This window comes from Heterodontus francisci, chromosome 9, assembly GCF_036365525.1.
Source record: "Heterodontus francisci isolate sHetFra1 chromosome 9, sHetFra1.hap1, whole genome shotgun sequence".
Lineage (NCBI taxonomy): Eukaryota > Metazoa > Chordata > Chondrichthyes > Heterodontiformes > Heterodontidae > Heterodontus > Heterodontus francisci.
Window position 1 is genome coordinate 31,610,627 of NC_090379.1, and position 15,584 is coordinate 31,626,210.

Sequence of the window (15,584 nt, forward strand, 5' to 3'; positions counted from 1 at the left end):
ATTTGGTGCGCTTCTCCTTGTATCCATTTCCTACACAGATGGTCAGCAACAGAGTCAGTGTAATAAGTGCTACCCCGCTTTAAGACATGCAGGCTAGCTAAACCACATTAGTCACGAGTGCTGCTGGATGCTCTGTTGAACATGCAGCTAGCCAGCAGTGTGTTTGGTGCTGGGCTGCACATTGGTATCATTGAAATCAGGAGGCAGCACGAAGTTTGCGTGCTGCCCGCCTCAATGGGACCGGGCACGAGCTAATTGCATATCACAATCCCTGTGCCCGAGTATGGAAGAAATTGAATTTCCCACCACCCCCCCCCCCCCCCCCCCCGTAGTCTCCAGCCGTACTAATTTTAGTTTTTGCAAAATTCAGTGATCACTGGCATCTGAGTGCTCACCTACTTTGAATTAATTTTGCTGGATGGCTAAATATTAAATACAATACACTTGCCCCAGTTACCTAATTCACATATCTTATTAAAAAACGGTTCATGATTAATACGCAATCAAACCTTTCACTTTCCCATCACCTTCTAGAATTCAGCATCTTAACATTTAATTTCCATTGGGGTTAAGTGTTCAGAAGTCCAGCTTTGGAAGGTATATTGAGATTTTAGCTTTAGTACTTAATTGTTATGATAGGTAAAATTGTTAGCTGTGACAGCAAATAACTGATTGTATTTATGTTGTGCCAGTGATATTTTGGAACAATTATTACTTTATCTGTAATTGAAATAGAAGTTTTATAAAAGATTCCCATATATAACTAGATTGAAACAGTTCATTTGAATAGATATCGCAATTAGAAATTTGATGCCTACTGGTATTTTCAAGCATCTTTTGCAGTTAGTAATCTTATTGTTTAAGATTCTGTGCTCATGGAAACCATAGCAAAATGTTATCCCGTTAGGTTTACTTCTCCTCCAAACAGTTTATCCCACTGTAATTCTATTAAAATGAATACCTGGTTTTATCAATCCAACTGAGAAAAGCATAAGGAACTTGAAGGCTGAGCTCAGTAAATTGTTTTTAAACATGAAGATTGGACTTGCCACTTAGCGTTGACAAGTTGGGGATAGTGAAAAGCTAAATAAAATTGGTTTAAGTGTGTCTAGTGGTCTGATTTATTTAACAGGTGACAGTCCTAAACTTATATTAAATACTGTAGAACATAGGCCAGTGTTTTTGTGTTTTTATTTCTTATTTCAAACCTTTTTTTTCCTTTGGTGTGAAGTTGGTATGATTTTGGAATGCTGAATGTTGATATGAATGGAGTTTCAAAAATAATCATCTTGTTCAAATTTTCCTGTGATTCAGCGATTCCACCATTCAGTGAAGCGTCTAATTTTGCTGACCAGACTGGAGTGTTTGAATATTTCATAAACTACAAAGACCCTGGTGACCATGTGTTTACACTGCGCCAGGTCATAACACAGCGACCTATAACTTGGGCAAGTGATGCTGACCAAACAATTAGCATTATTGGTGACTACAAGTGGTAAGTTTTTGTTTTTTAGAATTTAAGATATCCAAACCTATGACTGTAAACAGAATTTTCTTTGCATACGTAGGGCTGGATTTTGTTCCCACCAGGACGTCTGGTTCCATGGCGGGTGGTGGGGGGGGGGGTGGGCGGAAAATTGGAAGGGCCGTGGCCGCCAGGGAACCCGATGCCAGGGTTGCCGGGCCCGCTCTTACCAGCAGTGGGGAAGCTCCGGGGCGGCTGCTCTGTAAGGGGACTCAACTTAGCATATTTAAATAACACACTTGCATGAATTAAAATATAAACCACAGCGATCTTGCCTTCAGTTCCCGATCCTGAGCGTGACGAGTGGCACTCGCGCGCCTTCACTTACCCGTCCAGTGAAAGCTGGCACCACCGAGATGGGGAAAGGGTGAACTCTGCACTCTGATCGGTGGGGGAGGGGGTGGAAGGGGTGAACTCTGTGTTACAGTGTACTGAGTCATGGTCCTATAGTTTTCTTTCCGGAATATGCAGTTTGCCTTTAAGGCTTTCAAGGGATCAATATTGCTTTAAGAACCAGCAAGTCTCAGGAGTTATAGGAAGGTGCATTTTCATTGCCTTAGAAACAGCCATTTGGAGACTGCAATTCAAAGGGTGCATTCTCATTACCATAGATACAGCCACGGAGTGAGTCTCATGAGATACATTTGTTACAATTCAGTTTTGAACTGGCTTTTAGTTGAAGACAGTTTGTTCTAACAGAAGACACAGAGGACACATCTGTGATGACAGCTGGAAAAAAGAGCTCTCAGCCATTTAAACTGAAGGAAGAGGATGTTAGTCTGTTTATTATCTCTCAAAATTATTTTTAAAAAAAGTCAAGCCAAAACACAGATCTCTGGGAATTTAAATTGAAGAAAGGGAAGTTAGACTGTGACAATCTTTTATCCCTCAAAAACTCTAAAGTCAGATTGATTCTGTTGAAAGTGTTTGCAAGTCGTTAATTGTTGAAATTCGTTGGAGAAGGAAAGCAACGTTCTGTGAGGACTTCAAGCAACATTGGACTGTAAATTTGCAAGGACTCTTTTTTTTATATTTTAAATGTTGATTATATTGTCATAGTGTTTAAGAATTTAGTTCTTCTAATTAAAGAGTTAATTTGTTGATTTAAAGACACCTGGTTTGGTTAGCCTCATTTGGGAGTTAATAGATGGTACAATTTGGCTGGGTCTTTCTTTCTTTAATTTGGAAAGTTTTAAATGATATGTTACCCGATCTGTGGAGCGACGGGATTGAATTAACAGTGCGTTGGTCCCACCACAATCGGAATCGTATATTTTGATTGGGGCTTTGACCGGAGTGGTTGGTCGTAACAACAGTTTAAAGGGCTGTCAGCCTTTTAAAAATGGCACCAGCATCTGCTCCTTCAACAAATGACATCATGAATGGCGTCGCCGAGGCCGCCCCAGCCACGTGACTGGGAGGGGTGGGGGGTGGCCACCGCGTAATCGTGTCGGCACAGCAGCGCGGGTCCTATGGGGGACGGCTGCCATATTCCACGTCCACCTGGTGGCAGGAATACAAAATCCAGCCCATAATCTTTTTAATTGGAAAAATCACAAAATTTCATTTGCACTTGAACTTTTCACTGCACTGCAATTCCTCTACAAAGTGTTTAAGCCTCACAATGCCTTGGGTGAGTTGATTTGTCCTGATGCAGTGGCAGGCTAGTGAATTTACTCATCTGGCAACCATCTGCCACGATATCCACCTTGACAATTTTGTCAATTAGCTTTTTTTAAAAAACAAAAGGTGTAAGAGTCCACTTTTATTCATTAACCATTTTTTTAATTGATCAGAGAAAGTTTAGGAAAAGTTGCCTAAGAGAAAAGAGATTAGCATAGATTAAATAGAACAAAGTAATTTAAAAAGCATGGGAAGAAAGGGTGAGCAAGAAAGTAATCTAGAGTGTTAAAACTTAATTTGAATGTACAAATATTTTAAAGTTTATATTCCAGTGATAAAGCAGCTCCTAGTAATGCTAAAGTTGATTTACTTCTGTAACAGTTTTCAATATTTGTAGTAAATGGCAACTGTAATTTTTCAATGGATTTTAAAATAACCACTGATGACCTATCATGAATAATATGCGAATTGAGGATACCATCTGTTAGATAGACCCGAGTTAAGTGATTGTAATAAAATCGAATTGCAGTAGTGTTAAATGATAAATAGTGCTCTTACTTGCAGTACACTGCACGTGTTCAGTAAGTAAAATGTCAGAGACTTGATGGAAAAAAGATTTGTGTTCCTTGAATATCTATTGTAACAGACAGGCAGAAGAGAACAACATTATATTACGGTGTTATATTTGGGCAGCATGCACAGCAAGTAGCCCTTTGGGGCCAGATGGGACAGAGAGGAATAACTAGTTGATGCCATTGGTGCTTTTTTTTCTCTCCCCAAGTGCTTACACACTACAGTGATCAATTGTAATGGAAGAGAATATTTGAACCCTGGGATTTAAATACTGAGAATTTTTTAAAAAACATTTGAATATTTATGTTTTTGGATTTTTGCACTAGTTTCTCCAATGGTCATTCTTGTAAGCCAACCTCAAACCCCTTATGACCTATGTGCATTTACTTGCCTAATATCTAGTAAAATGTAGCAAGATGCAAGGATCTAACAGATGATCTCATTACTGTCCTCTGGTTTAGCGGAATGTTTCTGATGAGATTCGTGCCCCTAAATGCCTCAGACTAACTGCTTTCTGCCTGTCTTCTTCTTCATCTTTGGCCTCCTTGTCTCGAGAGTCAATGGGTAAGCGCCTGGAGGTGGTCAGTGGTTTGTGAAGCAGCGCCTGGAGTGGCTATAAAGGCCAATTCTAGAGTGACAGACTCTACACAGGCAGAAACATTTGTTTGTCGGGGCTGTTATACAGTTGGCTCTCCCCTTGCGCTTCTGTCTTTTTTCCTGCCAACTGCTAAGTCTCTTCGACTCGCCACACTTTAGCCCCGCCTTTATGGCTGCCCGCCAGCTCTGGCGATCGCTGGCAACTGACTCCCACGACTTGTGATCAATGTCACAGGACTTCATGTCGCGTTTGCAGACGTCTTTAAAGCGGAGACATGGATGGCCGGTGGGTCTGATACCAGTGGCGAGCTCGCTGTACAATGTGTCTTTGGGGATCCTGCCATCTTCCATGCGGCTCACATGGCCAAGCTATCTCAAGTGCCGCTGACTCAGTAGTGTGTACAAGCTGGGGATGTTGGCTGCCTCGAGGACTTCTGTGTTGGAGATACGGTCCTGCCACCTGATGCCAAGTATTCTCCGGAGGCAGCGAAGATGGAATGAATTGAGATGTCGCTCTTGGCTGACATACGTTGTCCAGGCCTCGCTGCCATAGAGCAAGGTACTGAGGACACAGGCTTGATACACTCGGACTTTTGTGTTCCGTGTCAGTGAACCATTTTCCCACACTCTCTTGGCCAGTCTGGACATAGCAGTGGAAGCCTTTCCCATGCGCTTGTTGATTTCTGCATCTAGAGACAGGTTACTGGTGATAGTTGAGTCTAGGTAGGTGAACTCTCGAACCACTTCCAGAGCGTGATCGCCGATATTGATGGATGGAGCATTTCTGACGTCCTGTCCCATGATGTTCGTTTTCTTGAGGCTGATGGTTAGGCCAAATTCGTTGCAGGCAGCCGCAAACCTGTCGATGAGACTCTGCAGGCACTCTTCAGTGTGAGATGTTAAAGCAGCATCGTCAGCAAAGAGGAGTTCCCTGATGAGGACTTTCCGTTCTTTGGTCTTCGCTCTTAGACGGGCAAGGTTGAACAACCTGCCACCTGATCTTGTGTGGAGGAAAATTCCTTCTTCTGAAGACTTGAACGCATGTGACAGCAGCAGGGAGAAGAAAATCCCAAACAGTGTGGGTGCGAGAACACAGCCCTGTTTCACGCCTGTAATGCATCCAAAATATACATAGAATGAAAATATTTCTCAAAACTGCATTTAGGTCGTCAGCCATTCACAGAATTCAAAACTGCATTACTATACACAAATATTGCTGTCAAATTAGTACTGTAACTGGCCCTACAGAATGCTTGTAATTGAATTGACCCGTTGATCTGTTTCAATGACTTCCATCAACCTTTGCTTGTCTTCCATCGGGACATTGGGCAAATTTACACTAATGATTTGGCACTCAACAGATATTGGCATATCAAACAATCCTGTTGTCCGCAGAAGTAGTCTTCAGCTCACATGATGTATTCTCTGCAGCCTGCTAAAATAGCAAGTAGGAAACAACTTTAACCCTGCATGCCCTGCAATTAGCAAGAAAGAATCTAATAAATAATCGCACATTAGAACTTGTTTTTTGGCCTGATACTTAAAAAAAAATCTATTGTGTTCTACTTATTTTGTTAAAAGCACTGAGTATACTAAGAGGTATGTATGTAGCTATATAAAGCTGTGTATTTTTGAAGTGATACCAGAATTATATCAACAATTTTTTTTTAAACTGAAGCATGTATTTGAGAGAGAATCTGTAGCATACAGTAATAGTTTGCGCTCTTGATACAACCATAACAGGTGTGCATTTCTTTAAATCAGAGTGCAGTGTTGTGGCAATCACTGACCTTGTTTATTTTAGTTGACACACTATAACTTTTTTCTAGGAAAACCCTAAATATAACTTGTGACGTACTCATTGAGACAGCCAACACTGGAGGAGTGTTTATTGCTGGTAGGGTAAACAAAGGAGGTGAAGCTGTCCGACATGCTGAAGGCTTATTCTACTGGATCTTTGCAGATGGGAAGTACAAAGTTACAAATGACCTCGGTAAGTTTTTTTTTCATGATAACTTCTGTTACAGTTGAGTTCATTTATATTCAGAAAAAGATGCTTCCTTACCTCTAAGAAAATCGCTTTCCTGTTCATTCACTCTCCACCCATAAATGAATAGGCCATAACCCAAAAGGATGAGAACAGCAATACTCTGACCTTTTAAGAGATACTGGGAAATGATGTGTTTTTTTAACCCCAGTTCACCTTTGCATTTAAGACCATTTTTATTTAGGCATCTTGGCCCTCTTTTTTCCCCCATCATTTTCAGCTCACAACAATCTTTTTCTCCCATCATTTGCAGCTCACAACAAAGATTTTCAAACACAACTGAGAAAATACTAGCAATGCAAAGCAGGTCCAGCAGCATATCTGAAGAAAAAATAGTATGTTAATGTTCTGGATGTAAATTCGTTTTTCGGTATTTTAATGTTGCATGGTCCTCTGCTACTTACTTTTAGTCCTCTTGCTGTATTTTCAGACAGATGTCACTATTGTTTTCTGACTTCAGGGTGCATTTTTATTTTCTCATACTTTGAAACCTCCTTACTCTAAAGCCTGTTGTCTTTTTTGATAGCTAATAATAGCAGCTGGGTTCAGGGCATCTAATCCTGCTCTAGATCTTTTTTGATGACCGATCCATCATCTGTATTTATCTCCCAACTACCTGTTCCAGGGATCAGTGTAAATGCTGGAACTGCTAGAAAGTGATCTTGATAGGCGAACAGTGGTATTATTCAAACTTGTACAAGCTAATAATGTCAGAGTCCAGTTCCTCTATAAAATCAAAATAAAAATGATCTGCATTAGAATGAGAATTGAGAGTGGAACATGAAGTAATTTTGCAGCATCTATCCTATCTTATTCTTTTATTATTAACATTATTATTTGATGGTAACTGCCAGCCTTGAGCACTTGACCAACTACTTCAGCAATAACAACTAAGATGATATTGAGTCAGTTCTCCCTCTAAAAGGAGCTCAAATGATACATCAGACAGACCTTTCTTAGATCTTTCATCTTCCTTGTTCCCTGGCTATGTGAACACAGGACACTCAACACAGGCTCTCAAAAATGCTGTGATACTAAATTACTAATCAGGAGCCTTGTGTATGAGAAACTTTTTAAAGGGATCATTGAACTTGCTCAATTGGTGTGATGTCATGATTACCTAGTGAGACTGTTTGTTCTTCATCCCTGGTGTCTATGTGGATTGTTCTATGCTTCAGCGATGTAGATTTTCGTCTGAACACTTTTTATAGGTTCAGTATCAATTGTCATCAGTCAAAGCAAATGATAAGGCATTGAGCAACATTGCTTGGCTTGAGGAGAAAAATCATTCCTGTGGTTTCAAGTGCATTTGACTATGATTGCATTAATGTTTCTAAATGTAGGCCCCATTTAGCCTCCAAATGCTAGTTTTAACTAGGACTCCATATAAGAACTGATCAAACATTTTTGCCAACCTTGCTAGTTTTCAGAAGGCAGTATGATTTTGCTTATATTTTAAAATGTTTTCAGTATCCATCTATAAAGTCAACTTCAGTTGGAAGGGGATGTTTTTTTGATTCTTTGTATGAGCTGTCTGTACTCCAGTTTTCTTCAAAAAAAAAAGAACAGAAACTAAGACGTCACATGCTAGGGGAACATCTTGTGTGGCTTTAATAAGGGATCATATTCTGAAATGGAGAGTATCCTGTGGTTTCCACAGATGGAAATTAAACTGCATTTAAAGAATAAATACTATACCAGAGATAAGTTTATCAAGTAGTTCTTTCTTCCTTCTTTCTCCCCACTCTCAATACACATATAATTTTTTAATTTAACTGTCCTTAACAAGTATTCTCAGGTCTGATACAGCACTGGCTTTGAGAGAATAAAAGTCTGTTTACAATGCATGAGTAATGTGTTTTCATATAACCTCAGAGGAACACTACCTACTTACAGCAAAAAACTTTTTCCATTTGCTGCACCAGCTATTATTGAGGCCTATCATTTGGATTACCTCGGGACTCAGCCCACTAAGTGAGCTCTCATTCGCGCAACTTACTGTAAAACCCTTAAGATGTCTGAGACAACTTGAGACCTTCTCAATCCACGTAGATTAGACCTTGACTTGACAGGCAGAAGGATATTTCTAATCTACTGAGAAACCTATGTCCACTAGTACATCTTAAGTGCTACTGACTGGATATGGAACTAAAGCAATGATTTTCCATTTTAACTAAAAAGTGTCTTTATTACCCCTCCATTAATAATCCACAAACAAAATTTTGGGAGTAAAACATGCCATTGTATTACTGACTTTTAATGAAGAGAAAAATGGGCATTGGTCCCTTTTCATTCTATCGATCTTCACCGCAAACTGAAATATATTTCTGTGAGCATTTTATTTTGAAATGTTAACCAGAAACTTTTTCAGAAAATGAACCCTGTCTCTCTTAACTGTCTAGAAACAAATTTGCTACCTATATTCACCAATTGCTGCATTCTTGCAGTAGTTAATAAATTATTTTTATCTTACAGCTGGAAAAGTTGTGTTGGCTTCAGGTCAGTCAGGTACACGTGCAGGAAAATGGCATACCCTCACTCTTAGCATTAAGGCAAGTATAATATAGTTTATTGTTTTTTCCTTTATGGAGTTCTACATCAAGAAAGGGAATAGGGATAACCCTGGGAATTATAGACCAGTCTGTCTTACGTCGGTAGTGGGCAAATTATTGGAGAGGATTCTGAGAGACAGGATTTATGATTACTTGGAAAAGCATGGTTTGATTAGAGACGGTCAGCATGGCTTTGTGAGGGGCAGGTCATGCCTCACAAGCCTTATTGAATTCTTTGAAGATGTGACAAAACACATTGATGAAGGAAGAGCAGTGAATGTGGTGTATATGGATTTTAGCAAGGCGTTTGATAAGGTTCCCCATGGTAAGCTCATTCAGAAAGTAAGGAGGCATGGGATACAGGGAAAGTTGGCCGTCTGGATACAAAATTGGCTGTCCCATAGAAGTCAGAGGGTGGTAGTAGATGGAAAGTATTCAGCATGGAGCTCGGTGACCAGTGGTGTTCCACAAGGATCTGTTCTGGGACCTCTGCTCTTTGTGATTTTTATAAATGACTTGGATGAGGAAGTGGAAGGCTGGGTTAGCAAGTTTGCCAATGACACGACGGTTGCTGGAGTTGTGGATAGTGTGGAAGGCTGTTGTAGGTTGCAACGGGACATTGACAGGATGCAGAGCTGGGCTGAGAAGTGGCAGATGGAGTTCAACCTGGAAAAGTGTGAAGTGATTCATTTTGGAAGGTCGAATTTGAATGCGGAATACAGGCTTAAAGACAGGATTCTTGGTAGTGTGGAGGAACACAGGGATCTTGGGGTCCATGTCCATAGATCGCTCAAAGTTGCCACCCAAGTTGATAGGGTTGTTAAGAAGGCGTATGGTGTGTTGGCTTTCATTAACAGGGGGATTGAGTTTAAGAGCCGCGAGGTTATGCTGCAGCTCTATAAGGCCCTGGTTCGACCACACTTGGAATATTGTGTTCAGTTCTGGTTGCCTCATTATAGGAAGGATGTGGAAGCTTTAGAGAGGGTGCAGAGGAGATTTACCAGGATGCTGCCTGGACTGGAGGGCATGTCCTACGAAGAAAGATTGAGGGAGCTAGGGCTTTTCTCATTGGAGCGAAGAAGGATGAGAGGTGACTTGATAGAGGGGTACAAGATGATGAGGGGCATAGATAGAGTGGATAGCCAGAGACTTTTTCCCAGGGTGGAAAGGGCCATCACCAGGGGGCATAATTTTAGGGTGATTGGAGGAAGGTTTCGGGGAGATGTCAGAGGTAGGTTCTTTACACAGAGAGTGGTGGGTGCGTGGAATGCGCTGCCAGCGGTGGTAGTAGAAGCAGATACATTAGGGGCATTTAAGCGACTCTTGGATAGGTACATGGATGATAGTAGAATGAAGGGTAGGTAGTTACTTAGATCGTAGAGTAGGTTAAAGGTTCGGCGCAACATCGTGGGCCGAAGGGCCTGTACTGTTCTATGTTCTATATACGCAACTCCAAATCTTAACTGTCTTTCAAAGGAAAATTAAACTGCGGGAATTTCTAGTGACTGGTTAATGAACAGAATACTGATTAATGTTTTCCTCCAAAGGATTAGAGAATTCATTGTCTTGAAGCAATTGCAGAATCTTAGTAATATGAGACCCATATATTTGGCATTCTGAGGTGATTTACTGTTGTAGAGCCATCTTAAAATTCTAGTTTATCTCTCTCAATAACGACATCACTATAACTGCTTCTCTGCTTATAAACTAAAGTGTTCTGATCTAATTTCTAAAGTTACATTTGCAAAGAAGAACATTAAGCCTTTAACACTTCTAAGCAGCCAAGTTTAATGATCGTTAGGGGAATTGTTTGGCCAAAGTGCCCGCATTGCAAACTCCACAGATTTTGCTCAGTTTCCAAGGTTGCTATCACCCACAATATCTTTTTAGTGTGTTGAATTTTGTGCAATTTTTATGATTCACAAATTGTATAGAGGGGAAGAGAGAAGGTTAACAAGAATAGTGTTTTTTAATGTGATTTATTTTCTTCTAGTAGCCATTCCAAAAACATTTCTTCAGGAGTAAGCAATTGTTGAATCGAACCAAGCTGCAAACAATAAAGGAATTGGTGCTGCTGCCTTTCCCCCTTTGTTCCTATCTGGTCAAAGCAGTTGAGCAGTTTTAGATTTTATTTTGGAGCTATTTGTTTATTTACTATGGCTGAGCCATTTTGCAGATGCTGCCATAATAGTTCAATGAAAATGAAGGACCAACAGTTGAGAAATCTGATGCTTTCCTGGCAGGAAATAGATCATCCTGCTTTTTAAACATTAAATACAAGTTTAAATGTTTAAGGGATTCTGCTCTCAATTTATTTAAAATTTGTAAACTTTGATTTAAAATGTATTAGTAATGCACTTTATAAAGAACCAGGAATGGTACATACAGCTATATCAGGTTACTCTGAACATAAATATTTTAACACAGTAATTTACCTTTTAATTTCATTCTCTCTCAGGACAATTTAGCATGCGGACTATTGAATGGCTACCCACTGTGGAGAGGTGTTCGTGTACAGCAACCACGCAATGGCTGGGCAGCTATTGGAACACATACCTTTGAACTGGCTCAGTTTGATAATTTTCACATACAGGCTAGTTAACTACAAATAAATCCATTCCTACAAATCTTAAATGTTAGTTAAGATGTCTGTTTGCTGAATTCGTAATCTTGAAGTGCCTTAAATGAATAACATCCAAGTATGTTTCTCTGCTATTGTACAATTAAATATTCAGGGCAGTAACTTAATTAAACCTAACAGGGCACCTAAATATTTTGTTGAACTCCACCTTCTTTTAAAATTTATAAATTTAACATTTTATTGTCAATATTGTACTGGTAAGTGTTGCAAAACACATGCTGCTGTGACCTAATGGAATCCAACTTATAAAATACATTTCAGCCAAAAGGTTGTGGTTAGATATGTAATGCAGCTATCTGCTCAAGTGTATATTGAGAATGAACTGCAGCAAACCGAAAGGATGGTACTCTGTTGTTACAGGAATCCAGTTTGCAAGGTGGAATTATTAATTCCTTATTCACTTGCTCACATTAAGATCTTAATCCTTGTGATTTCTTTTCAATTCTATATTTTAAATCACACCTTTTTCTGGATTTCCAACTTTGTTTTTCTAATTCAAGCATAGCCTATTGATGCTCCAAAATGAAGATACAGATCTTTCAATCACTGTTTTTTAATACTGGCTTTCCTACAACCAATAAAAATACCTTGATCCAGTTCTTGCAATGTGTTTTTTTTTGTATTTGTCGGTTTTGAATCCCCAGATCTGGCAAATGTTTTTATTTTATAATGTATCCCAATAGCCCAATAATTCTGCATTTTATGGGAGATGGGGGCTTTGAGTACTGCACTTGTCTTCGCCAAACAATTTGGCTCAGATTTTCCTTCCCTTGTACCCCTGACCCAGCTTAGGTTAAGTGGTATGCTTTTCCCAAGTTGACTTGACCCCCACTGAACCTGACTGTAATTCTGGGTTCAACTCTTATAAGTTGCCTGGGATTCGGGAGGTGTTACATATTAGGGGAGGGAATCTGTGCACTACTGTGTGCATTAAAGCCAGTAGCATGCAAATTCTAAGTACTTGGTTGACGTGCTGCCTGCTGTCAGAACAGTGGCCTCCCTGGACTGCCCCCCTGCCCCCCACTAACCACCACCACAGTGCTGCCTGCTGTGACAAAAGAAAATGACTTGGGTCAGATAAATAGAAATTGCTAGCTCCGATCTGAAAGGGCAGCCCTGCAACCAGTTTGTCTGTGCAGCCTTTGGATCAGCTGTCCATTTAGCAGAAGAGGAAGATGCCAACCATGTATCCAGTTATCAGGTAGATTAAAACCTGGCTACCCAACCCGAACCCGACTAGAGCCGACTACACTTGTTGGGTTCGGGTTGAGTCGAAATTCTGAGTCCAACATTTGGGTTCGGGTCGGGTCGGGCTGGGCACTGTTTCCAGGAAGTCACAGGATCAGGCTTACTCATGATTCCCCACAACTCGGGCTGCAGGAATAGCCTGCTTCTGAAACAGATGAAGAATATTCGTGTCAGGTCGGGCGCAAAAGAAAATTAAAGGTCTCGGGTCAGGTTTGGGTTGGCTGTGGTTGGGTCGGGCCCGGGTCGGGTTTTAATTTTATACCCAAGCCAGGCTTTAAGGTAGATTGATGAGAGAATTGGATGGAGTAGAAAGCAAGAGGACCATTTGAACAGTAGCAATTTCACAAAATTGGAGGTGAGTTTTTACAGATGTCAGAAGGGGAGGCAGCAGCGTAATGGTATTGTCATTGGACTAGTAACCCAGAGACCCAGGGTATTGCTCCGGGGACATGCATTCAAATCCCACCACAGCAGAAGGTGGAATTTGAATTCAATTAATAAATCTGGAATTAAAAAGCTAGTCTAATGATGGCCATGAAACCATTGTGGATTGTTGTAAAAACACATCTGGATCACTAATGTCCTTTAGGGAAGGAAATCTGCTGTCCTTACCTGGTCTGGCCTACATGTGACTCCAGACCCACAGCAATGTCGTTGACTCTTGCATGCCCTCTGAAATGGCTACAAAGTCAATAAAAAGGAATGAAACCGGACGGACTACCCGGCACCGACCTAGGCACCGGAAGTGACAACGGCAAACCCGGCCCTGTCGACCCTGCAAAGTCCTCCTTACTAACATCTGGGGGCTTGTGCCAAAGTTGGGAGAGCTGTCACGCAGACTAGTCAAGCAACAGCCTGACATAGTCATACTCACGGAATCATATCTGACAAACAATGTCCCAGACACTGCCATCACCATCCCCGGGTATGTCCTGTCCCACGGGCAGGACAGACCCAGCAGAGGTGGCGGCACAGTGGTATACAGTAGGGAGGGAGTTGTCGTGGGAGTCCTCAGCATAGACTCTGGACTCCATGAAGTTTCATGGCATCAGGTCAAACGTGGACAAGGAAACCTCCTACTGATTACCACCTACCGCCCTCCCTCAGCTGATGAGTCAGTACTCCTCCATGTTGAACAGCACTTGGAGGAAGCACTGAGGGTGGCAAGGGCACAAAATGTACTCTGGGTGGGGGACTTCAATGTCCATCACCAAGGGCGGCTTGGTAGCACCACTACTGACCAAGCTGGCCGAGTCCTAAAGGACATATCTACCAGACTGGGTATGCGGCAGGTGGTGAGGGAACCAACAAGACCTTGTCCTCACCAATCTGCCTGCCGCAGATGCATCTGTCCATGACGGTATCGGTAGGAGTGACCACCGCACAGTCGTGGAGACAAAGTCCTGCTTTCACATTGAGGATACACTCCTCTGTGTTGTGTGGCACTATCACTGTGCTAAATGGGATAGATTTCGAACAGGTCTAGCAGTGCAAAACTGGACCTCCATGAGGTGCTGTAGGCCATCTGCAGCAGCAGAATTGTACTCAACCACAATCTGTAACCTCATGGCCCGGCATATCCCCCACTCTACCAGTACCATCAAGCCAGGAGACCAGCCCTGGTTCAATAAGGAGTGCAGGAGGGCATGCCAGGAGCAGCACCAGGCATACCTCATAATGAGGTGTCAACCTGGTGAAGCTACAACAGAGGACTGTCTGCGTGCCAAACTGCATAAGCAGCAGACAGAGCTAAGCGATCCCATAACCAACAGATCAGATCTAAGCTCTGCACTCCTGCCACATCCAGCTGTGAATGGTGGTGGACAATTGAACAACTAACTGGAGGAGGTGGCTCCACAAATATCCCCATCCTCAATGATGGGGGAGCCCAGCGCATCAGTGCGAAAGATAAGGCTGAAGCATTTGCAACAACCTTCAGCCAGAAGTGCTGAGTGTATGATCCATCTCTGCCTCCTCCTGAAGTCCCCAGCATCACAGATGCCAGACTTCAGCCAATTCGATTCACTCCGCGTGATATCAAGAAACGACTGAAGGCACTGGATACTGCAAAGGCTATGGGCCCTGACAATATTCCGGCAATAGTACTGAAGACCTGTGCTCTAGAACTTGCTGTGCCCCTAGCCAAGCTGTTCTAGTACAGCTACAACACTGGCATCTACGCTGCAATGTGGAAAATTGCCCAGATATGTCCTGTACACGAAAAGCAGGACAAGTCCAACCTGGCCAATTACCGCCCCATCAGCCTACTCTCAATCATCAGTAAAGTGATGGAAGGTGTCATCCACCGTGCCATCAAGCGGCATTTGCTTAGCAATAACCTGCTCAGTGACGCTCAGTTTGAGTTCCACCAGGGCCACTCAGCTCCTGACCTCATTACAGCCTTGGTTCAAACATGGACAAAGGAGTTGAACTCAAGAGGTGAGGTGAGAGTGACTGCCCTTGTCATCAAGGCAGCATTTGACCGAGTATGGCATTAAGGAGCCCTGGCAAAACTAAGGTCAATGGGAATCGGGGGTAAAACCCTCCGCTGGCTGGAGTCATACCTAGCGCAAAGGAAGATGGTTGTGGTTGTTGAAGGTCAATCATCTGAGCTCCAGGACATCACTGCAGGAGTTCCTCAGGGGAGTGCCCTAGGCCCAGCCATCTTCAGCTGTTTCATCAATGACCTTCCTTCAATCATAAGGTCAGAAGTGGGGATGTTCACTGATGATTGCACAATGTTCAGCACCATTCGCAACTCCTCAGATACTGAAGCAG

The 15,584-nt window shown here is 42.0% G+C and overlaps 1 protein-coding gene across 5 annotated transcripts in view; it reads left to right on the forward strand.

Annotated features, from left to right (window-relative positions):
* The window catches only part of galcb (galactosylceramidase b), a 70,201-nt gene extending 58,044 nt beyond the window's left edge, over nucleotides 1–12,157 (forward strand). For all 5 annotated transcript variants that reach the window (XM_068038723.1, XM_068038725.1, XM_068038722.1 and 2 more), the window contains 4 exons: nucleotides 1,315–1,495; nucleotides 6,148–6,311; nucleotides 8,841–8,917; nucleotides 11,376–12,157. In XM_068038723.1, the coding sequence (XP_067894824.1) occupies nucleotides 1,315–1,495; nucleotides 6,148–6,311; nucleotides 8,841–8,917; nucleotides 11,376–11,519 (566 nt within the window). In that variant the 3' untranslated portion in view covers nucleotides 11,520–12,157. The remainder of the gene's footprint in view (nucleotides 1–1,314; nucleotides 1,496–6,147; nucleotides 6,312–8,840; nucleotides 8,918–11,375) is intronic.
* Nucleotides 12,158–15,584: the final 3,427 nt, after the last annotated feature.